We start from the raw sequence: 25,259 nt of genomic DNA, 5'->3' as shown, positions 1-25,259 counted from the left end.
GTGGTATTTATAGTAAAATGTCATAACTGACTTCATAGAACTTTCCATAGTTGCAACACCACCACGACCTTGACATATAGTTCAGCATCATTAGCACAATGTGAGTCAGAGAGACATCAAACTGAATGTGACACATGGTGAGCACTGCCCCCAAATACATATAAAACTAGAGTAAAATGAATAATAAATACAAGACATGATATGGTGAAAGTACCAATTGTTAAAAAATAGACCTTCCAGCAAAATACTGTATAAACATAGAAAGAGTCCAAATAAATAACCCTATATTGTAACCAAGAAAACTTCCCGTTCTCCTCCATCCTGATTTGGAAATATATTGTCGTTTGTTCAGCAGCGCTAGGTCAACATCCTGGAATTCCTGACCGACCACCACTGTCTTATCGCCATATTCTCAGGGCAACTAGAGACTGACAATAATTCTGGCCTGGTCAGCGTGTCCCGATTACAAATTTAAAACAATTTATCTGGGTCCTGAAAATCTGCAGGCAGCATCTTGGTGTAAGTTCTGGGATACGTCCACCAGGAGCCTCTGATCCTGGCCCTGCCAGAGTATGTGGTGTCGACGGAGGTTCTCGAATTAAAGTATCAAAGGCCAACAGGAAAGCATCTTGGGTATCCACCAGGTAACGGATACCAGGTATCCTAGCATGGGCTGCTGGCACTGGGTGGGGGGAAAATCTTAGTCCCGCCCCCTCTAAATATTCTGTACTTGATCCAAAGCTCCCCTTGATAAAACATTCAAATATGGGCCAGGCCATAAAGTGAGCCCCACTTGCCAGGAAGCCAGTGCGTCTTATTTACTCAGCATACTGGTGCTCAGTGGATTCCCAGGCCAGGAACGGGAGAACTTCTGGTCTGGGAGCTCCCCACCCCCCAGCCACACACCCTCTGACTCAGGTGACCTTGTTTCAGGACGGGATGGCTTTGGGCTGCACAGAAACTGGCATGAATTTGCAACAGCCAGTCCTAACGTCCTAACCTTAAAACGGGCTCATTCCTCCCATTCTCGTCACAGCTGGAGTGAGCGGGAAAGGCTATGCATTTTCACCCACCTGGTAGCTATTATGCATGTTTTGGAAAGATAGACTGCAGACACAGCTGTTTACATTTAACTGTTGGGAAACAATGATTTTACTTACTAGTGGGATCCTCCTGTCCTGTCTGCACCTTCTTTAACCAGTGTAACACACCCACTCTTGATATAAGCTGTCCTTCTGGAAATGCAAACACCTGGCTTCCAGAACTGAGATGCACTAAGACGAGTGCTGGCAGCTGTGGGAGGTAGTTCAAATATACTTGAAGAATCTCTTTTCCGACATGTGTATTTCGCCTTCGTGGTATAAAAATATAGGAACAAAATTACCAATAAAATAACTAAACCACAGGACTAGGAAAGAATTAGGTTTGAGTTATGCTATAAACAGGGAATAATGTGTGCTGCACTTTAAAAGAAAACTATCCAATGCTTGGTAATCTTTTACAAAAATGACAAAGGCTATGATCATGTTTCTTGTAGTGGAAGTGCATGATACAACTGATGATAGAGAACTATAGATGATATAGTGAAGGGGCTATTTTATTGAAGATAACTATCTTATTGTTGTTCCTGCCTAGAAACCCTTAAATTGAAGGAACAAGTATCCTTCTGTTTTTCCTGACTGAATTAATGAAATATATGAAAATAATAATCAAATAAAGGATTTTAATTTATGCTGTACACTCCTTAACAGTTTTGAGAACATATTTCCACATGACATTATTTCCTCAGAATGATCACTCACCGAACTCAATTTGGATTTCATCAATTCCACTCATGAATTCTCCAAATAAGGCTGTAGTGATTAAATCAAATAAATGCTTTCTCTTGAACTCATTTTCACCACAATTGCCATTTTATCCTTAATGCCTAGGCCCACATTTAGCAGGAAATGGATAAAGAAACACTCCAAGGAAGTTTCATAAACATTGTTGTGAAACCAAATCGAGATAGAATAATATGCCTCAGTGGCTTAATATTGCCACCAATGGTGACTGCTGAAAAAGGGAGCTACTCAATTTTCTGCCAAGGAATAAAGTAAGCTTTGAATGAGTTAAATAATATTGTCTTGGGTCAAGACAGTGTCATGTCAACTCCTCACGTAAGATAAACTGGCAACAGTGTGGAATCTTGGCACATTACAATGTTGGAGAGAAGGCTTCTTGTGCAGCAGAACAGACTTCAGTGTGGCTAATGCTGATGTAAAAAGATCTGAAAAGACCCCGAGCGGAGGTATCTGCATCAGGGCCTGCTTGGATCAACTACATGGTATGTGGAGTATAATAACATAAAATTTTGATTACAACACACATCTTTTATTATATTATTCTAAGACCTGAAGTTTGTCTTGTTTGGTCTATTGCAATAGTGGTAATGTACCTCTACCTATGAAAAAAGTTACTAATATTCTACTCTCACTGTCGGAATATGCTAGCCTTTACTATATATCAGTTAACTTTATTGTGTAAATATTCTTTTCAGTTTATAATTAAAAAAAATCAACAGCAGTGAGCATGCTGACCCTGTTAGAATACTGCCAAAAAAGTTGTGACTCACAGGTCAATCCAGCACATGGTGTAAATCTGCACATTTCTTAACTTGGTCAATTCTGCAAGCTCTGCTTTGGCTTTCAAGGTCTTGGTGTCATCATTATCAATAAACAGAATGAGTATTGGTTTCAGAGGATGGAAATAAGAAGGGAGATTTTCCACTGTGATTTCAGGCTAATATTAAAAAATAGAAAGAGTATTTCAGTTTATTCCGTTCCCGAGAAATGGTGACATTTAGAACAGATGGTCAGAAACATTTCAAAAGTATAATACAGCTGTCTATAACATGAACTTATTTTAAGTTTTCAAATTGATTTTCCATTGACAATAATGAAATACGCTCTACATATTCAAATTTAAATGACAACACCAGAGCACAAATAAGAATCACAATGAAATATGTAAATTTATTACACAGGTTAGGGTTTAACTCCCTCCGCTTAGTGGAAATATGTCAATAGCAGATTTAAAATGGAGGTGGTAGACGTAATGCCCCATTCCCACACCACTACCCGTTTCCTGGGGCCTTCTGCTGGATGATGTACATAAGACGCTGATGCGATTTTAATTGCCTCCTGGGCGGAGCATGCACCATGGATGCTCCACTCCGTAAAACCTGGTGGTACAGCAGAAAAGGCCCGAACAGGTAGGTGCTAAAATGATTTTTGTGGGACCAGAAGGAGCAGAAGTAATCCTCCAGGCTCCACCAGAATAATGTGGGCTGTTGCCACCCTTGCCTCACCTCCCCTCCCACTCCTTCCATTTTTCCCGCCGGGTCATCGCCTAGGGTTCCCAACCCTCCTGCTTTTGGCGGGAGTCTACCGGAATGGGCAATTGGTCTTCCGAACGCTGCTACTGTCAACTCAGGAGAGACGCTTCTTGTATGTGCGATTCGCACACGTGCAGTACCCTGGCTGTCGTGCTTTTCAGAAACACCGCTTCATTGCCGGTTGTGAGGATAATGGCATCAGGGCCATTGAAAATCGCCTGGAAATTCTGAGTCCTGAGAAGCAACTGGGGGAGGGAGAGAGAGAAATACAAATTGGGGGAGGGAGAGAGAGAAATACAAACTGGGAGAGAGAGAGAAAAACACAAACTGGGAGAGAGAGAGAAAAACACAAACAGGGGGAGAGAAAAAAACACAAACGGGGGAGGGAGAGAAATACAAACTGGGGGAGGGAGAGAGAGAGAGAAATACAAACTGGGGGAGTGAGAGAGAGAGAGAAATACAAACTGGGGAGAGAGCGAGCGAGAGACAGAGATACAAACTGGAGGAGAGAGAGAAAGAGAGAGAGAGAGAGAGAGAACTACAAACTGGGGGAGTGAGAGAGAGAGAGAAATACAAACTGGGGGAGGGAGAGAGAGAGAAATACAAACTGGGGAGAGAGCGAGCGAGAGAGCGATACACAAACTGGGGGAGGGAGAGAGAGAGAAAAATACAAACTGGGGGAGTGAGAGAGAGATACACAAACTAGGGGAGTGAGAGAGAGAGAAATACAAACTGGGGGAGGGAGAGAGAGAGACATACAAACTGGGGAGAGAGCGAGCGAGAGAGAGATACACAAACTGGGGGAGTGAGAGAGAGAGAAATACAAACTGGGGAGAGAGAGAGAAATACACACTGAGGGAGGGAAGGAGGGAGAGAAATATAAACTGGAGCAAGAGAGTTTTCACGTCAGCCTGTGATTTGCACGGTTGTATAATGTGTTTTGTTCTGGGAGTCAGGTAGCTTTGTCTCTGAGGACTGAGCCTCAATTCCCTGAAGCTGGGCTTCTGTGGTGGGGCGTGGGAATCAGTGAATTTAATTAGTTTGGGGTTTAATTATCATTTTTATAACTTGCTTGTAAAAAGTCATAAAATTGTACTGAAACTTTAGTTAGAAGTTACTTATATCGATGATGTTTTTGTTAAATCAGTGGTAATTACTTGAGGCTAGACTTTGCATTGGTTTCTGGCGTTAGCGATCATATATTTTTTTATGATCGCCGGAATAGTGCCCATTTTAAAACCTGCGAGTTTCCACTTTTTAATTTGGGCATTAGCCGCAGCAATGTGAAATGGGCGTCAGCGATTTATTCAGTCGTGCAAGGCCGGCTTCCATAGCAACGGTCTTTTCCCACGTTTCAGAAGGTTAACTGGCATCTACACATGTGCAGAAGAGATTGAAAGAGGAGAGAGAGAGGAGAAAGCTGGTGGAGATTATTGTAGTTTTGGTATTGTTATTGGTATATTTGTTGAGTTTTTTGCAAAATGCAGAACATTGAAGTAATGGGGGAGGTAAATGAGAATGAAGAGGAGGATGTGGCCGAAGTGGGAGAGATGGGGGACAAAGGCGCACAAAGCGCTTCAGTGAAGAGGCCAATGCTGCCTTGGTTTCCGAAGTGGAGAACAGATGGGCCCAATTGACCCGGGGTGGTCATGGGAAACCACGCCCCAGGGTGTATCAGCGAATCTGGACAGAGATCACAGACGTTATATCATCAACGACACCAAGTGAAAGAGCCGAACCAATGCTGCAAACACTGGAACGATCTCGTTGGTTCTTGCAGAGTAAGTATTACATTTATTTATTTAATAAATTGTAATGATGCAATGATTAATTTAAATGTAGATCTGATGTATTGTAGTTAGGCTGGTAATCTTGGTGTCATGCAGTTAATCCTAATCATGATTTTATTCAAGTTATTATCAAACAGTAGATTTAACCATGCATTTAATTGCATGCGAAGCGTAATAGCATATGACGTTAACGGTGACGATGATTAGCATGGGATGACTAATTGTGGATTGTCTGTGTGTTGTGTATGTTTTGTTGTGGAATAGTAATAATAATATGATATCTGTCAGTAATCTGATCTGTCATGTCTGTAATAGTACCGAGGCAATGATCTTATGCCACGCCATGCTCTCGTCACCTTTGCAGAAGAAGCTTTCGAAGAATCGCTGCGAGTAGCAGCGCACTGGTGGCAGACCAGGAGATTATAATCCCCCTGACCGACCTGGAAGAGCGAGCGTTGGCCTTGGTGGTGGTCCACAACCGGTCGGCCACCCGTGGTGGCGCTGAACCCGTTGTTGTGCCACGTGAATAATGTATAAACCACTGGTGATTTAAAGTAATTTAATGCCATTTCGTATAATATACGATTGATATAATGTTATGTAATGTTATGTAATTAATGATGGGATCATGAAATATCATTGTAATGCAATGCAGATTCTGTACTATCATGGTGTTAATTATATGTGATGTCTGTCAGTGATATTTATAGCAGTAGTGTTGCTCCTCGTACATATGCCTGCATAGCGTAAGCATTCTCATGTGACCCGAACATCCCCTTCTCTTCTACTAACCCCATTTATGTTTTCTAGGTCACCAGATAGAACAGGCTTTCCAGGTTCCCCAGGCATCCCAGGTTCCCCAGCCTGCACAGGATCCTCAGGTTCCCGTGGTTGTCTCCAGAGGCGAGGAGGCAAGTGCCTCATCTGTGCTTCTACAGGTCCTCCTCTCCACTGAGGATAGTGAGGAGGTGGAGGAGGAGCCTGCAGCCCTCTCGTCCTGTGTTCCTGCGGCCACGTCCTCTTCAACCGAGGAGGTAGCAGGGCCAAGCTCCTTACAGCAGGGCACCCCGAGTAGTTCCATGCCTGCGTCGACCCCGCGGAGGTTGGTTTGGTGAGGTCGGTCTGCTCCAAGACCGGCAGATAAAGTGTGGACATTGTAAACCTGTCTAGGACGAGCATCGACATAGGTCGAGAGCTCCTCCAGGCAATGGGTGTACAAATCAGCCACGTTGCTGCTCTAACCGCGATCGTCTTGCAGGAGATGTTGCAGATGGTAGCGGTGATGGAGAGGATAGCCAAGTCCATGGATGCCAGAGGGCAGCCAGTGGTCCCGGAATACGGCACTGCATCCCATGGTGCCGTACCGCCATTGCCAATGGCACATGCAGGTCAGGAGGAAGCTCTTGCTTCTGACTCAGAGGACTTTTCCCTGGAAACGTCCTCTCCATGTCCAGCCCAATCCATTCATTTGCCGTCACCACCCACACAGCAGCAGCGCTCGAGGTGCCCTGCTCCAAGGCGGCTTGGAGTTGGTAGGGGAAGGAGAAGGGTAAGAGGTGTGGTTAAAATGAGGGGGGTAAAGGAAAGGAGCAGCGTGGCTGCAGGTAGGGAGGGTGGGGATTATTCTAAAATTGTTGTTGCTGTTAAAACAATTTGTTGAATGTTTTGGGTGGGTGGGTGTTTGTTATATTTATAGTGTTTTTTTTAAGTATGCTGTTGTGGTTTTTATTGTTATTTGTTTTTTATAACATTTTCACTGTTGGGGTGGGGGTGGGGGGATACATGGGTGTTAATAAAATTTGTTGTTCTTTATAAAATGTTCACGGTGGGGGTGGGGGGTATACAGGGGTACAGCAGGCAGTGAACAAGGCAAATGGTATGTTGGCCTTCATAGCAAGGGGATTTGAGTACAGGAGCAGGGAGGTCTTACTGCAGCTGTATAGGGCCTTGGTGAGGCCTCACCCTGGAATATTGTGTTCAGTTTTGGTCTCCTAATCTGAGGATGGACGTTTTTGCTATTGAGGGAGTGCAGTGAAGATTCGCCGGACTGATGCCCGGGATGGCTGGACTGACATATGAGGAGAGACTGGATCGACTGGGCCTGTATTCACTGGAAGTTAGAAGGATGAAAGGGAATCTCAAAGAAACATATAAGATTCTGACGGGACTGGACAGGTTAGATGTGGGAAGAATGTTTCCGATGTTGGGGAAGTCCAGAACCAGGGGACACAGTCTAAGGATAAGGGGTAGGCCATTTAGGACTGAGATGAGGAGAAACTTCTTCACTCAGAGAGTTGTTAAACTGTGGAATTCCCTACCGCAGAGAGTTATTGATGCCAGTTCATTGGATATATTCAAGAGGGAGTTAGATATGGCCCTTACGGCTAAAGGGATCAAGGGGTATGGAGAGAAAGCAGGAATGGGGTACTGAGGGAATGATCAGCCATGATCTTATTAAATGATGGTGCAGACTCGAATGGCCTACTCCTGCACCTATTTTCCAAGTTCTATGTTCTATGTACACGGGTGTTAACTTTTAATGGTGTTTGTTGAAAAAAAAATAGTTTAATACTTTTATAACACTAAACATTTTTAATGTAACTTAACATTGTTGTGCAGTGTCTTTAAATAGCAGAAACGTTAAGCATATACAAAGTTCGCAAACACTGGTGAGGCCCGGCCAGGAAAGGCTAAGATGAAACATAACATAACACAACTGTAACTGTAGCTGTCACTAACGTACGTAATGTAAAGCGTTCATTTATGAGTTGCGGACACAACAGTCTTGCAGCTGCATAATTACCACCAACGTTAGTTCAACCAAAGCGTTCATTTATGAGCTGCTAACCAGAACGAGGCTTTTCCTGCAGTCTAGCGTGGGGTGGGGGCATGGTTTCAATGCCAGCCTGATTGTCCTCCCCGAGGTCATCGTCCACCTCCTCGTCCTACTCTCCTCTCTCCTGAGGTGGACCAGCAGTCCTATCTGGTCATTCTTGTCCCCTCCTGATAGGTAAGTTATGCAACATGCAGCACCCTCATCGTAGGCAGTCCCTCGGAATCGAGGAAGACTTGCTTCCACACTTAACATAAGTCCTTAGGTGGCTGCACAGTCCAATACGAGAACCACAGTCTCTGTCACAGGTGGGACAGATAGTCATTGAGGAAAGGGGTGGGTGGGGCTGGTTTGCCGCACGCTCTTTCCGCTGCCTGCGCTTGAGTGTCAGTGGGGATGTTGCACTTTATCAGGGAGGTTTGATGGGAGAAGGTATGAACTTGCAGCACACCACAATAAACTCAGCGACCTGCTCAGGCTGGTATTGTAATTCGCCTTCTGAGTGGCCCAGGCATCTGAAGCGCTGCTGAAGCACTCCAATTGTCTTTTTGACGATATTGCGTGTGGCTATGTGGCTTTCGTTGTCGCGCTTCTCGGCTTCTGTCTGGGTCTTACGCAGCAGGGGGGTCATGAGCCAGCTGGCAAGGCTATATCCTTTATCCCTCAGCATCCAACCGTGACCTTGTGGCTGACTCTTAAGCAGGTCAGAGACAGTGCTCTCACGCAAGATGTGCGCATCATGGATGCTCCCCGGAAAATTAGCATTTACTGCCATGATTATTTGCTTGTGGTCGACAACGAGTTGCACATTCAGGGAGTGGAATTACTTTCGGTTCCGAAACACCTCTGCAGCCTGAAAAGGTGCTCGCATGGTGATGTGCGTACAGTCTATTGCTCCCTGCACCTTGGGGAAGTTTGCTATTCTCGAGAAACCCAAAGCCCTCTCAGTCTGTGCCTCCCTGGTCATAGGGAAGCTTATAAAGTCCATCCTGTGTGCGTAAAGGGCTTCAGTCACCTGTCGAATACAGCAATGTGTGGCGTGCTGAGAGATACCGCAAATGTCGCCAGCTGAGGCCTGAAAGGACCCCGATGCATCGAAGGAAAGTGCTGCAGTAACCTTGACCGGGCAGTGTGGTCCTGATGGTGCTGTTAGGCTGCAGATTTCCCCTAATGAGCTGGTATATCTCACTGATGACTTCCTTTCGGAAGCGCAGCCTCCTAAGGCACGTGTTTTCGGACAAGTTCAGGTATGACCACTAATCCCTGTAAATGCATCGGGTGTAAGGTCTCCTCCTCCTCAGCAGTCTGCCACCTCTTTGATTGGGCACATAATGCTCTTCAATATACCTTCTTCCATCATAGTCTGCAGCATGTGAGTAGTCATCAATACTGGCTGAGAAATTACAGGCCCCATTACTATTACTAAATGCTCTATTTATGTGTACTCAGAATTATTAAATTGTCCTCTAAATACTCATTAAAAATGCTAATTCTCCACAATATGATAGGTGGTTGTCCAGAGATTTTAAAAGCACTCACAAATTACTTCAAAGCTCCCATGAACTTGAAGCAGCTTTTTGTGAAAAGTTCTCCGAATTACAAAATGGCGTTGATACCGTTGGGTTAAGGTCAGGTGAGTGCAGCTTTTATTGAACGATCTTTTGGGCGAGCGATCTTTTGGGTGATATATGGGCGAGATGCCGAAAGTAACACTCGGCGATATTCTGGGCAGTTTCTGGACGTTAGTTTCCATTATAAACATTCTTCTGGGCGGTGCATGATTGCTGACGTTATAATTTAAAATAAAATATATGGGTGGCTGGTTCAGCTAATTCTCAGCGTTAACTTTATGCTGAATCTAACACTGGCGATAAATGACCGATAATTGGGCATTAGACTAAATCTTAGCGGTTAAATGGGCGGCAACTGGGCAGTAGCGGGGCGAACCCGATGGATAGTCTTGCCCATGGTGTTTATCATTGTGATTGGTACTGTGGAAACATCACAGTAGTAGGTTTTATTTAAACATCACTTATTCTTAAATATTTCTATTCCATTGTATTATTTATTTGATTTATAAGTTATGTTATTCATCTGACTATAAAACAAAAGTCAAATATTTTATTCGGGGCTTGGTGATCCCAAGACACTCAACTAAGGTAAATGCAAACAGTGGGCAAATGTCACGTGATCAAATATCATGTGAATAAGCATCACGGGATCGAATGCCATTTTACAAAATGTCATATGATCAAATCTCCAGGAATACATCACACCATCATCATAGGCAGTCCCTCGGAATCGAGGAAGATTTGCTTCCACTCCTAAAGTGACTTCTTTGGTGGCTGAACAGTCCAATACGAGAGCCACAGACCTGTCACAGGTGGGACAGATATTCGTCGGGGGAAGGGGGGAGTGGCACTGATTTACCACATGATCCTTCCGCTGCCTGCGCCTGACCTCTTCACACTCGCAACATTGAGATTCGAAGAGCTCAACGCCCTCCCGGATGCACTTTCTTCACCTAGGGCGGTCTTCGGCCAGGGTCTTCCAGGCGTCAGTGGCGATGTCACATTTTATCAAGGAGGCTTTGAAGATGTTCTTGTAACGTTTCCACTGTCCACCTTTGGCTCATTTTCCATGAAGGAGCTCCGCATAGAGCAGTTGCTTAGGGAGTCTCATGTCTGGCATGCGGACTAAGTGGCCTGCCCAGCAAAGCTGATAGAATGTGGTTAATGCTTCAATGCTGGGGATGTTAGCCTGGGCGAGGACACTGATGTTGGTGCGTCTGTCATCCCAGGGGATTTGTAGGATCTTGCGGAGACATCACTGGTGATATATCTCCAGTGACTTGATATGTCTTCTGGAGGTCGTCCACATAGGAGGGTGGGTATTACTACAGCCCTGTAGACCATGAGCTTGGTGGTAGGTTTGAGGGCCTGGTCTTCAAACATTCTTTTCCTCAGGCAGTACTGGTGCACTGGAAGCGATGTTGAATCTCCGCATCAATGTCTGCCTTTGTTGACAGGAGGCTCCCGAGGTATGGGAAGTGGTCCACGTTGTCGAGGGCCGCGCCATGAATCTTGATGATTGGGGGGCAGTGTTGTGCGGCGAGGACAGGCTGGTGGAGGACCTTTGTCTTACGGATGTTAAGCATAAGGTCGATGCTTTCATATGCCTTGGTGAATACATTGACTATATCCTGGAGTTCAGCCTCAGAATGTGCGCAGACGCAGGCGTCGTCCGCATACTGCAGCTCAACGACAGAGGCTTGAACCTGGTATGGAGACGACATAGGTTAAACAGCTTCCCACTAGTTCTGTAGTTTAGTTCCACACCAGCGGGGAGCTTGTTGACAATGAGGTGGGAGCATGGCAACGAGGAAGATTGAGAAAAGGGTTGGAGCAATGACGCAGCCCTGTTTGACCCCGGTTCGGACGTGGAATGGATCTGTAATGGATCCACTGGTAAGGATTACGGCCTGCATGTCGTCGTGGAGCAGGCGAAGGATGTTGACAAACTTTTGGGGGCACCCAAAAAGGAGGACGGTCCATAAGCCCTCACAGTCGACAGTGTCAAAGGTCTTTGTAAGATCGAAAAAGGCCATGTCTAAGAGCTGGTGCTGCTCCCTGCATTTTTCCTACAGTTGTCGTGCTGCAAAGATCATGTCCGTTGTTCTCCTAAGGGGACGAAATCTGCACTGTGACTCCGGGAGGAGCTCCTTGGCCACAGGGAGAAGACAATTGAGGAGGGCTCTAGTGACAACCTTCCCAATGGTTGATAGCAGGGAGATTTGTTCCACCTTTTAAAAATGGACACGATCACTGCATCTCTGAGATCACTCGGCATGTTCTCCTCCCTCCAAATGAGAGATGAGGTCATGAATCTGCGCCAACAGCGTCTCTCCGCCATATTTTAGCACCTCAGCAGGAATTCCATCCGCACCCGTAGCCTTGTTATTCTTGAACTGTTTTATGGCTTTTCCTACCTCGTGCAAAGTTGGGGTTTCACTGAGGTGGTGAAGGCAGAGTCTCAATTGAGGAGATCTTCAAAGTGCTCCTTCCAGCGGGCCCTGACAGCCTCGGTGTCCTTGATGAGTGTTTCCCCGTTCTTTACCAAGAGTGGGGTGGGTCCTTGAAGTTTGGACCGTAGGTGGCCTTGACTGCAGTGAAGAATCCTCTTATGTCGTGGCTGTCGGCTAGTTGTTGTATCTCCTGCGCTTTCTCCATCCACCACCTGTTCTTTAGGTCCCGGGTTTTTTGTTGGACCTCAGTCTTGAGCCGTCTGTAATGTTGCTTTGTAGCTCCCGAGTTTGGTTGTTGCTTGAGGCTCAAAAATGCTCTGCGCTTACGATCTATTAGCTCTTGGATCTCCTAATCGTTTTCATCAAACCAGTCCTGGTGTTTTCTGGTTAAGTATCCAAGTGTCTTTTCACAGGCACTAATTATGGAGCCCTGGAGGGCAGACCCAGCACCGTGGGCATTGAGCATCTCAGGGTCATCAAGGCATGTCATATTGGCTGTGAGGTGCTGGCTGTATAGGGCTGTCTTAGCTGGGTCTTTAAGTGCCCCGGCATTAATTTTTTTGTGGCTTCTGCTGTCCCCTCTGCTTTGGGGCTATGTTAATATTGATGATGGATCAGATTAGGCGATGGTCCATCCAGGAGTGGTCAGCTCCCGTCATGGCGCGGGTAATGCGCACATCCTTGCGATCCTTGGCTCGGACGATGACATGGTCCAGCAGATGCCAGTGTTTGGAGCGAGGGTGTTGCCACAATGCCTTGTATTTGTCCCTCTGGCGGAACAGGGTGTTGGTGATGAGTTCGACATCAAACCAGAGTATAATGGTTTGCAGTCTAAATCGATCTTTAAAGTATGCCTCCAAACATGTTGGAAGATCATCACAGTCTGTTGTGTGCTGCATAACATTGAAAAGTAGAGAGGTATTCCCCTCTGTGAGGCACCACAGATGGAGCTGGAACCAAATGAAGATTATGATGATCAACAGCAAACAGCTGGAGATAACGATGGTCATAAAAAAACAGATCAAATCTTGATCACTGATTTCTTTGCTCACTGAATTATATGCCCTGTATGTTCAACACAACTGAGAAGCAATAAGACACAGAAGCTATTAACTGTAACTTACTCCCCCAGTATACCTGTACTTTCCACATTGTTATTTGCTCCATAATATTCCAATATATGACCGAATATTCACAGTTTCATGCAATGCTACTCAAAATATACATTTTATACAAAAAAAACACAAGATAATGTTCAAACCCTGGAGCATGCTTCTTGATGGCTGAAGCTATCTATTCCTAACCACAGTCTTATTAGATGTCTGACTACCCTGTCTTATTCAGTTAGCATCTAAACAGTTTTATTATTTGTAAGTTGCAATAAAGCAGAAAGCTGAACGATAAAGGCACATTTAGTGCAGTGCAGCAATGTGGCCCGGATATAACCCAAGAAAATAGGGAGATCTTAAACATTTCAGTGATTAATATTCTGTGTCTCCCTTTTGTCCTAGATGTAAAAGTGACATGTGATCTGCCTCATAATATACTCCAAAATGATTGTCCTACAGTGGAACAGGCAGATGTAGCGCCTGGGAAGTTTGCTGTTGAATATCCTGGATCAAGAGGGAACACCACTTCCAGATGATGAGCTCCTCCAGGTGCATCTTCAGTGTTGGCCACTGCATTGGTGATCTGCATGGCATCTGAATGCTGTGCCCTCCCTTGTGCAAAAGCAGAAGATGGCATAACAGTACCATGTATACATGTTGCAGATAATACAAGCCAGTCTGCATGCCTCTACTGGAGATCAAGCTCTTACAAACACCCCTGATCTCATCAATGGCCTTCCATAAGGTCTATGAAACACTGTCTCAAGATGCTCTGCTTCATTTTACTAGGACAGCCAAACCCTGTTGTTATAACCTGAGAACTAATGATTTCAAGTCACAACCAAATTACTGCTAATGTTCCTGTGCTTTCTGCCACTGAATCATAGGCAGTCCCTTGAAATCGAGGAAGACTTGCTTCCACTCTAAAAGTGAGTTCTCAGGTGACTGTACAGTCCAATACGGGAATTATAGTCTCGGTCACAGGTGGGACAGACAGTCATTGAAGGAAAGGGTGAGTGGGGAATCTTGTTTACCGCACGCTCCTTCCGCTGTCTGCGCTTGTTTTCTGCATGCTCTCGGCGATGAAACTCGAGGTGCTCAGCGCCCTCCCAGATGCTCTTCCTCCACTTAGGGCGGTCTTTGGCCAGGGACTCCCAGGTGTCAGTTGGGATGTTGCACTTTATCAAAGAGGCTTTGAGGGTGTCTTTGAAACGTTTCCTCTGCCCACCTGGGGCTCGCTTGCCGTGTAGGAGTTCCGAGTAGAGCGCTTGCCTTGGAAGTCTTATGTCGGACATGCGGACAATGTGGCCCGCCCAACAGATCTGGTCGAGTGTGGTCAGTGCTTCGATGCTGGGGATGTTGGCCTGACTTTGGTGCGTCTGTCCTCCCAGGGGATTTGCAGGATCTTGCGGAGACATCGTTGGTGGTATTTCTCCAGCGATTTGAGGTGTCTACTGTATATGATACACGTCTCTGGGCTATACAAGAGGGCGGGTATCACTACAGCCCTGTAGACCATAAGCTTTGTGCCAGATTTGAGGGTCTGATCCTCGAACACGCTTTTCCTCAGGCAACCGAAGGCTGCGATGGTGCACTGGAGGCGGTGTTGGACCTCGTTGTCGATGTCTGCCCTTGCTGATAGTAGAAGCTCCCGAGGTATGGAAAGTGGTCCACGTTGTCCAAGGCTGCACCGTGGATTTTGATAACTGGGGGGCAGTGCTGTGTGGTAGGGTCAGGTTGGTGGAGGACCTTTGTCTTATGGATGTTTAGTGTACGCCTCGGTGAAGATGTGGACGACGGCTTGGAGTTCAGCCTCTGAATGTGTGCAGACCCAAGCGTTGTTGGCGTACTGTAGTTCAACGACAGAGGATGGGATGGTCTTGGATCTAGTCTGGAGGTGACGAATGTTGAACAGGTTCCCACTGGTTCTATAGTTTAGTTCCACTCCAGCGGGGAGCTTGTTGAGCATGAGGTGGAGCATTGCAGCGAGGAAGATCGAGAACAGGGTTGGCGCAATAATGCAGCCCTGCTTGACCCCGGTCCAGACGTGGATTGGGTCTGTGATGGATCCGTTGGTCAGGATCACGGCTTGCATGTCATCGCGGAGCAGGCGGAGGACGGTGACAGACTTTTGATGGCAGCCGAAACGGAGGACGCTCCATAGTCCCTCGCGGTTAACAGTGTCAAAGGCTTTTGTTAGGTCAAAGGAGGCCATGTACAAGGGTTGGTGCTGTTCCCTGCACTTCTCTTGCAATTTTTGCGCCATGGAGATCATGTCCGTTCTACTCCGTAGCGGACGGAATCCGCACTGTGACTCCGGGAGGAGCTCCTCAGCTACAGGGAGAAGACGGTTGAGGAAGATTCTAACGATGACTTTCCCACTGGCCAACAACAGGGAGATGGTCACGATTATGGCATCTCTGAGATCACCAGGTATGCACTCCTCCTTCCAGATGAGAGCGATGAGGTCATGCATTCGAGCAAATAGTGCCTCTCCGCCATATTTTAGTGCCTCAGCGGGGATTCCATCTGCTCCTGATGCCTTGTTGTTCTTGAGCTATCTTGTGCAGGGCTGGGGTTTTGCTGAGATGGCGGTGGGTAGCATGCTACGGGATGGAGTCGAGGACACTCGTGGCAAAGGCAGAGTCTCGATTAAGGAGATCTTCTAAGTGCTCCTTCCAGTGGGCCCCGACTGCCTCGGTGTCCTTGATGAGTGTCTCTCCATTTTTGGCCAGCAGTGGGGTGGGGCCTTGGGTGGACTTGACTGCGGTGAAGAATCATCGCAAGTCATGGCTGTCGGCCAGTTGCTGAATCTCCCGTGCTTTCTACACCCACCATCTATTCTTAAGGACGTGGGTTTTTTGTTGGACCTCTGCCGCTTGTAGAGCTGCTTTGCTGCTCCCAAGTTGGGTTGTTACTTTAAGTTCAGAAATGCCCTATGCTTGCGGTGTATTAGCTCCTGGATCTCCTGGTCATTCTCATCAAACCAGTCCTAGTGTTTCCCGGTTGAGTGACTGAGCGTCTCTTCGCGGGCGCCGGTTATGGTGGCCTGGAGGGCAGACCAAGCGCTGTGGGCACTTTGTGTCTCGAGGTCATCGTGGGTCGCTAGGTTGGTAGTGAGGCCCTGGCTTTATAGGGCTCTCTTAGCTGGGTCTTTGAGTGCCCCAGCGTTGATTTTTCTGCAGCATTGCTTCTGCTACCATCGTCGCTTTGGGGCTATATTGATGTTGATGATGGAATGGATTAGGCGGGATCCATCCAGCAATCGTCGACTCTTGTCATGGCGCAGGTGATGCGCACGTCCTTGCAGTCCCTCACTCGAATGATGACAAGTGCCAGTGTTTGGAGTGGAGGGTGTTGCCACGATGCCTTGTACTTGTCCCTCTGGCGGAACAAGGTGTTGGTGATGACAAGATCATGTTCTAGGCATTTTGTCAGGAGCAGGGTACTGCTGGAGTTGGTTTTTCCTACCCCTTCTCTGCCGATCACGCCTCCCCAGAGGTCCGTGTCCTTACCTACTCTGGCATTGAAGTCGCCGAGGAGGATCAGTTTGTCGTCCGTAGGGACGCAGGACAGGGATTGTTTGAGGCTGGAGTAGAATGCCTTTTTGGCCTCATCTGTTGCATCGAGTGTTGGGGCGCATGCACTGATGTCTGTGGCGCATTGGTTCTGGGAGAGGGTGAGCCGGAGAGTCATGAGGCATTCGCTAATCCGACAGTGGGAGAATCTGAGGTGGTCGACCAGCTCGTTCTTGATGGTGAAACCAACTCCATGGAGGCGGCGTTCTTCCTCTGGTTTGCCTTTCCAGAAGAAGGTGTAACCTCTACCTTCTTCTTTGAGCTGGCCTTCCCCTGCCCGCCGGGTCTCGCTTAGGGCTGCGATGTCGACATCGAAGCGTCTAAGTTTCCGGGCAACGATTGCGGTGTAGTGTTCCGGTCTGTCGCTGTTGGGGTTGTTCCCGGATGTTCCAGGACCTGGACTTCATTTTGAAGGGTGGAAGATGCCTGTGCGTGAGTTCTTTTAACGTGGGCTGGCCGTTGCACACTGGCTACCACACGGGCTTAGCAGAGCAAGGTCTTGGTCCAGTGGCAAGGGGGTCCGAGACGGTTGGAGACCAGGCACTGCTGTATGGGCCAAGTTGCCTACGGCAGGATGTGAGCCATAAGCTCAGCACCGAGCAGCGCCTTCAGGAGAGGAGTTAGGAGATCTGAGATGTGATGAGGGGAGGGGATGAGAGACGCTGGGGCCCTGCTCCATTTTAGCTTCTCGAAGGGTCGTGGGAGAAGTCAGAGTGGCCTCCGCCATTACCCGCGCCACATGCCCGACAGTGTCTCTACCGCTGCTCCTCCAGCTGCTTTCTCCTCCGCAGTTTGGGCCGCCGGCCGAAGGGACTCCGGGGCTGACATTGAACTGGCCGAAGGGATTCCGGGGTCGTCGCCGAGGCCGGCTCCGAATTGGCCGAAGGGACTCCGGGGCTGACATTGAACTGGCCGAAGGTGACTCCGGGGTTGTCGCCGAGGCCAGCTCCGAATTGGCCGAAGGGACTCCGGGGCTGACATTGAACTGGCCGAAGGTGACTCCGGGGTCGTCGCCGAGGCCGGTTCCGAATTGGCCGAAGGGACTCCGGGGCTGACATTGAACTGGCCGAAGGTGACTCCGGGGTCGTCGCCGAGGCCGGCTCCGAATTGGCCGAAGGGACTCCGGGGCTGACATTGAACTGGCCGAAGGTGACTCCGGGGTCGTCGCCGAGGCCGGCTCCGAATTGGCCGAAGGGACTCCGGGGCTGACATTGAACTGGCCGAAGGTGACTCCGGGGTCGTCGCCGAGGCCAGCTCCGAATTGGCCGAAGGGACTCTGGGGCTGACATTGAACTGGCCGAAGGTGACTCCGGGGTTGTCGCCGAGGCCAGCTCCGAATTGGCCGAAGGGACTCCGGGGCTGACATTGAACTGGCCGAAGGTGACTCCGGGGTTGTCGCCGAGGCCAGCTCCGAATTGGCCGAAGGGACTCCGGGGCTGACATTGAACTGGCCGAAGGGATTCCGGGGCTGACATTGAACTGGCCAAAGGGATTCCGGGGTCGTCGCCGAGGCCAGCTCCGAATTGGCCGAAGGGACTCTGGGGTCGGCTCTGAAACTGGCCGAAGGGACCAAATTACAAAATGACTTGACCAAACTCAAGTCACAACCAAATTACTGCTAATGTTCCTGTACTTTCTGCCATTGACATAGACATGTGAGTAATGGCATTGTCCAGAGTACATAACACAAAGTGCAATAGAAGTAATGGCAGGTGCATTGCAGAGCCCTGCTCCATTACAGCTAACACAAGCCAGGAGGAGGTGGGTCCCTTCACATTACCCGAAACTCCTCACAGCCTAAAGTTCACTGAGACTCAGTACTACACTGAGGAGTGAGCCTAGATTATGTGCTCAAGTGCGGCTTGAACCCACAACCTTCTGGCTCAGAGTCCAGTGCTACCACGGAGATGAGGCTGACACTTGTGCAGTGCTGCATTGTTGAAAATGCCTTTTCTCAGATGGTTGTTAAACTGAAGCCCTGTCTGTCTGCTCAAGTAAACCTAAAATATCCCATGGCATTATTTCAGAGAAGGACTGGGAGTTCTCTTTGTGCCTGGGCAAACATTCTCCCGAAACCAATACCACTAGAACAGTTTATAAGATTATTGGTTCATTTGCTGTTTGTGGGGCTTTGGTATGTACACATTAGATGTTGTCTTTGCCTACATAAAAGTGACTACAAAACTTAGTGATTGCAAAGCACTTTGAGATATCCTGCGGATGCAATGAGGCACTACATAAATACACTTTTTTCTTGCCCCAATTGACTTAAAACCAAGAATATGTTAAACTGAACCAAACTGACACTTCAATTTAATGATAAATTAAATTATAATCAAGTTAATGATTCACTAACATCACAATATTTCATGAGAACATAGATGTACAGTTCACATATTTGCAACATCAGTAGTAAAGAGAATATCAGAAATTATGTTAATCTATTTACAGGGTAACATTAAGCATTTAAAAATACTTACAAACGTTTCCAACATGGCACTCTTCACTGCAAATACAATGTCTTCAGTACTAGATTTGTCAAGGTGAATACCTTCTATGTGAGACTCTTCATGCCTAACAAACACCAGAGCTGGTAGAGACACACCAAACTTCTGAGAGCTGAATGGAAATGTAAGATTTGAAATCATGGATTTAAAAAAAGAACCATTTGTTAAAGACATGTAAGAAATGGAAATAAAACTTATCGGAGGTCTATTTTAGCATCAAAAATAACATTAAATGAGAGCTTTCTGAAAGAATTCACATTGCAGTTTGTATTTACCAAGAACAGGCACATTTATACAATACCTTTTGAGAATTTATCTCAATGCGAGGAGCATTCGTAATAAGGTGGATGAATTAACTGTGCAGGTAGCTGTTAACGGATATGATGTAATTGGGATTACAGAGACATGGGTCCAGGATAACCAAGGCTGGGAACTCAACATCCAGGGGTAGTCAATATTCAGGAAGGATAGACAGGAAGGAAAAGGAGGTGGGTAGCGTTACTGGTTAAAGAGGAGATTAACGCAACAGTAAGGAAGGACATTAGCTTGGATGATGTGGAATCTATTTGGGTAGAGCTGCGAAACACCAAAGGGCAGAAAACGTTAGTGGGAGTTGTGTACAGACGACCAAACAGTAGTAGGGAGGTTGGGGATGGCATCAAACAGGAAATTAGGGACGCGTGCAATAAGGGTACAGCAGTTATCATGGGTGACTTTAATCTACATATAGATTGGGCTAACCAAACTGGTAGCAGTACTGTGGAGGAGGATTTCCTGGAGTTTATAAGGGATGGTTTTCTAGACCAATATGTCGAGGAACCAACTAGAGAGCAGGCCATTCTAGACTGGGTCTTGTGTAATGAGAGAGGATTAATTAGCAATCTGGTCGTGCGAGGCCCCTTGGGGAAGAGTGACCATAATATGGTAGAATTCTTCATTAAGATGGAGAGTGACACAATTAATTCAGAGACTAGGGTCCTGAACTTAAAGAAAGGTAACTGTGATGTTATGAGATGTGAATTAGCTAGGATAAAATGATACTTATAGGGCTGACGGTGGATAAGCAATGGCAGACATTTAAAGATCACATGGATGAACTACAACTGTACATCCCTGTCTGCGTAAAAATAAAAAGGGGAAGGTGGCTCAACCATGGCTAACAAGGGAAATTAGGGATAGTGTTAAATCCAAGGAAGAGGCATATAAATTGGCCAGAAAAAGCAGCAAACCTGAGGACTGGGAGAAATTGAATCCAGCAGAGGGGGACTAAAGGTTTAATTAGGAGGGGGAAAATAGAGTATGAGAGTAAGCTTGTAGGGAACATAAAAACTGACTGCAAAAGCTTCTATAGATATGTGAAGAGAAAAAGATTAGTGAAGACTAATGTAGATCCCTTGCAGTCAGAATCAGGTGAATTCATAATGGGGAACAAGGAAATGGCAGACAAATTGAACAAATACTTTGGTTCTGTCTTCACTAAGGAAGACACGAATAACCTCCCAAAAGTAATAGGGGACCGAGGGTCTAGCGAGAAGGAGGAACTGAAGGAAATCCTTATTAGTCAGGAAATTGTGTTAGGGAAATTAATGGAATTGAAGGCCAATAAATCCACAGGGCCTTGATAGTCTGCATCCCAGAGTACTTAAGGAAGTGGCCCTAGAAATAGTGGATGCATTGGTGGTCATTTTCCAACATTCTATAGACTCTGGATCAGTTCCTATAGATTGGAGGGTAGTTAATGTAACCCCACTTTTTAAAAAAGGAGGGAGAGAAAACAGGGAATTATAGACCGGTTAGCCTGACATTGGTGGTGGGGAAAATGTTGCACTCAATTATTAAAGACGCAATAGCAGCGCATTTGGAAATCAGTGACAGGATCGGTCCAAGTCAGCATGGATTTATGAAAGAGAAAGCATGCTTGACAAATCTTCTAGAATTTTTTGAGGATGTAATTAGTAGAGTGGACAAGGGAGAACCAGTGGATATGGTGTATTTGGACTTTCAAAAGGCTTTTGACAAGGTCCCACACAAGAGATTAGTGTGCAAAATTAAAGCACATGTTACTTGGAGGTAATTTATTGACGTGGATAGAGAACTGGTTGGCCGACAGGAAGCAAAGAATAGGAATAAATGGGTCTTTTTCAGAATGGCAGGCAGTGACTAGTGGGGTACCGCAAGGTTCAGTGCTGGGACCCTAGCTATTTACAATATACATTAATGATTTAGATGAAGGAATTGAATGTAATATCTCCAGGTTTGCAGGCGACACTAAGCTGGGTGGCAGTGTGAGCTGTGAGGAGGATGCTAAAAGGCTGCAGGGTGACTTGGACAGGTTAAATGAGTGGGCAAATGCATGGCAGATGCACTATAATGTAGATAAATGTGAGGTTATCCACTTTGGTGGCGAAAACATGAAGGCAGAATATTATCTGAATGGTGACAGATTAAGAAAAGGGGAGGTGCAACAAGACCTGGGTGTCATGGTACATCAGTCATTGAAAGTTGGCATGCAGGTATAGCAGGCAGTGAAGAAGGCAAATGGCATGTTGGCCTTCATAGCACGAGGATTTGAGTATAGGAGCGGGGAGGTCTTACTGTAGTTGTACAGGGCCTTGGTGAGGCCACACCTTGAATATTGTGTACAGTTTTGGTCTCCTAATCTGAGGAAGGACATTCCTGCTATTGAGGGAGTGCACCGAAGGCTCACCAGACTGATTCCCGGGATGGCAGGACTGACAAATAAAGAAAGACTGGATCGACTAGGCTTATATTCACTGGAATTTAGTAGAATGAGAGGGGATCTCATAGAAACATATAAAATTCTGACGGGATTGGACAGGTTAGATGCAGGAAGAATGTTCCCGATGTTGGGGAAGTCCAGAACCAGGGGTCACTGTCTAAGGATAAGGGGTAAGCCATTTAGGACCGAGATGAGGAGAAACTTCTTCACTCAGAGAATTGTGAACCTGTGGAATTCTCTACCACAGAAAGTTGTTGAGGCCAGTTCATTCGATATATTCAAAAGGGAGTTAGATGTGACCCTTAAGGCTAAAGGGAACAAGGGATATGGAGAGAAAGCAGGAAAGGGGTATTGAGGTGAATGATCAGCCATGATCATATTGAATGGTGGTGCAGGCTCAAAGGGCCGAATGGCTTACTCCTGCACCTATTTTCGGTGTTTCTATGTAGTGCAGAAATCATACAGCCATATAGGAACACTTTACTGTAAGCTTATAGAATAGAGAAACGTTAGTTGGCAACATTTGGACAGAATTCATAAAATCATTCTTTGTGGAGCCTGCTACACTCTATAGGCAAATCATTAGTAAAATTTCAGCCCAAACATTTCAGAATAATCACATAACTTTATATATTTTTTAAAACAATGTGACATAGGTGTTTCTTAAGAATTGCAGGGTGCATAATTTGCACTTGAAAGAGATATTTGCAGATTATAAGACAATGTCGCACTGACATGCTGTGCCATGGAGCAATAGTAACACAGATTTCCCTCCGCTGTCGCGTTCCAATCGGGCAAGGAGCAACACTGTCTATTCCCTTCAGTAACTTATCATAACAATAATAATAAATTTTATTTATATAGCGCCTTACATAAGAACATAAGAAATAGGAGCAGGAGTAGGCCACCTGGCCCTTCGAGCGTGCTCCGCCATTTAATAAGATCATGGCTGATCTGATCATAGACTCAGCTGCACTTCCCTGCCCGCTCCCCATAATCTTTTATTGCCTTATCACTCAAAAATCTGTCTATCTCCGCCTTAAATATATTCAATGACCCAGCTCCACAGCTCTCTGGGGCAGAGAATTCCACAGATTTACAACCCTCCAAGAGAAAAAATGTCTCCTCATCTCAGTTTTAAATGGACGGTCCCTCATTCTGAGACTATGTCCCCTAGATTTAGTTTCCCCTATGAGTGGAAATATCTTCTCTGCATCCACCTTGTCGAGCCCCCTCATTATCTTATATGTTTCGATAGGATCACCTCTCATTCTTCTGAACTCCAATGTGTATAGGCCCAACCTCCTCAACCTATCTTCATAAGTCAACCCCCTCATCTCCGGAATCAACCTAGTGAACCTTCTCTGAACGGCCTCCAATGCAAGTATATCCTTCCTTAAATACGAAAACAGTACTCACTACTCTGCGTGTGGCCTCACCAATACCCTGTACAATTGTAGCAGGACTTATCTACTTTTATGCTCCATCCCCCTTGCAATAAAGACCAACATTTCATTTGCCTTCCTGATTACTTGCTGTACCTGCATACTAACTTTTTGTGTTTCATGCACAAGGATCCCCAGGTCCCTCTGTACTGCAACACTTTGCAATTTTTCTCCGTCTAAATTAGAATATGCTTTTCTATTTTTTCTGCCAAAGTGGATAACCTCATATTTTCCCACATTGTACTCCATCTGCCAAATTTTTGCTCACTCACTTAGCCTGTCTATATCCCTTTGCAGATTTTTTGTGTCCTCACAATTTGCTTTCCCGCCCATCTTTGTATCATCAGCAAACATGGCTACATTACACGCGGTACCTTCATCCAAGTCATTAATATAGATTGTAAATAGTTGAAGATCCATCATCGATCCCTGTGGCATTCCACTATTACTGCTTGCCAACTGGAAAATGATCCATTTATCCCGACTCTCTGCTTTCTGTTAGTTGGCCAATCCTCTATCCGTGCTAATATATTACCTCCAACCCCGTGAACTTTTATCTTGTGCAGTAACCTTTTATGTGGCACCTTATTGAATGCCTCCTGGAAATCCAAATACACCACATCCACTGATTCCCCCTTATCCACCCTGCTCGTTACGTCCTCAAAGAATTCCAGCAAATTTGTCAAACATGATTTCCTTTTCATAAAACCATGCTGACTCAGCTTGATTGAACTATGCTTTTCCAAATGTCCCGTTACTGCTTCCTTAATAATGGACTCCAGCATTTTCCCAACGACAGATGATAGGCTAACTGGTCTATAGTTTTCTGTTTATGTCTGCCTCCAATTTTTAAATAAGGGTGGTTTTCCAATCCGCTGGGACCGCCCCAGAATCCAGGGAATTTTGGTAGATTACAACCAATGCATCCACTATCTCTGAAGTCACTTCTTTTAAAACCCCAGGATATAAGCCATCAGGTCCAAGGGACATGTCTGCCTTTAGTCCCATTACTTTACTGAGTACTACTTCTTTTATTATGTTTACAAGAACTCCATGAGGCTGAGTACTGTGAGCTAAACTTACTGTGACCTTAGTCTTCTTTATTGCAACTCCAGAGTGCCTAAACAACATGGCAGCCAGTCTTTTATAATGGCCCTGCACGTGTGTGCAGGTGACCATTAGAACTCCAACAGTTCTGCCCTCTGGTGGCAAGTATTACATAGTTGCATACATACCATCACTCCCCTCCCCCCCACCAAAGTCTTCGGTACAAGTTATTTACAAGTTGAGGCGATCCGGAGCACTTCGCTCCCTGGTTGATCATCTGAGTTCAAACCCTGGCGTGTGTGAGTTGGCCGGACCATTGCTGCACTGCACCGCGACTGGTCTGACCGGACTGTCAGGAACGATGGGTTCATCCTCGTGATTGACAGCAAGCTCAATTGCTGGTTGGGTGTGTGTTGGTGGATCGTCAATGATGATGTCCTCTTCAAGTCATTCCTGGTTGGCAGCAAATCGCAATTTGGTCTGATCTAAATGCTTTCTGCACGTTTGGCCATTTAACAGTTTGATTATAAACACCCTATTCCCTTCCTTGGCCAAAACAGTGCCAGCAACCCATTTGGGACCATGTCCATAATTCAGGACAAATACCGGGTCATAAATATCAATGTCACATGAAACAGCCGCGCGATCGTGGTACATGTTCTGCCGGTGTTGCCGGGTTTCCACGTGATCATGAAAATCCAGGTGGACTAGGGAGAGCCTGGTTTTGAGGGCTCTTTTCATTAACAATTCTGTCGGGGGAAGCCCGGTGAGCGATTGGAGTCGCGTCCGGTAACTGAGCAGAATGCGAGA

At 46.2% G+C, this 25,259-nt stretch overlaps 1 protein-coding gene across 2 annotated transcripts in view; it reads right to left on the bottom strand.

Moving 5' to 3' along the window:
* Positions 1-25,259, bottom strand: part of txndc16 (thioredoxin domain containing 16) — a 215,085-nt gene that overhangs the window by 14,853 nt on the left and 174,973 nt on the right. For both annotated transcript variants that reach the window (XM_070879211.1, XM_070879212.1), the window contains exons 17-19: positions 19,191-19,329; positions 2,615-2,781; positions 1,161-1,351 (exon numbers count right to left, since the gene is read on the bottom strand). In XM_070879211.1, the coding sequence (XP_070735312.1) occupies positions 1,161-1,351; positions 2,615-2,781; positions 19,191-19,329 (497 nt within the window). The remainder of the gene's footprint in view (positions 1-1,160; positions 1,352-2,614; positions 2,782-19,190; positions 19,330-25,259) is intronic.

Source organism: Pristiophorus japonicus, chromosome 4 (assembly GCF_044704955.1).
Source record: "Pristiophorus japonicus isolate sPriJap1 chromosome 4, sPriJap1.hap1, whole genome shotgun sequence".
In the NCBI taxonomy this organism is placed as follows: Eukaryota; Metazoa; Chordata; class Chondrichthyes; family Pristiophoridae; genus Pristiophorus; species Pristiophorus japonicus.
The sequence above is the reverse complement of the archived record's forward strand: the minus strand, read 5'-3'. Positions and strand labels throughout refer to the sequence as shown.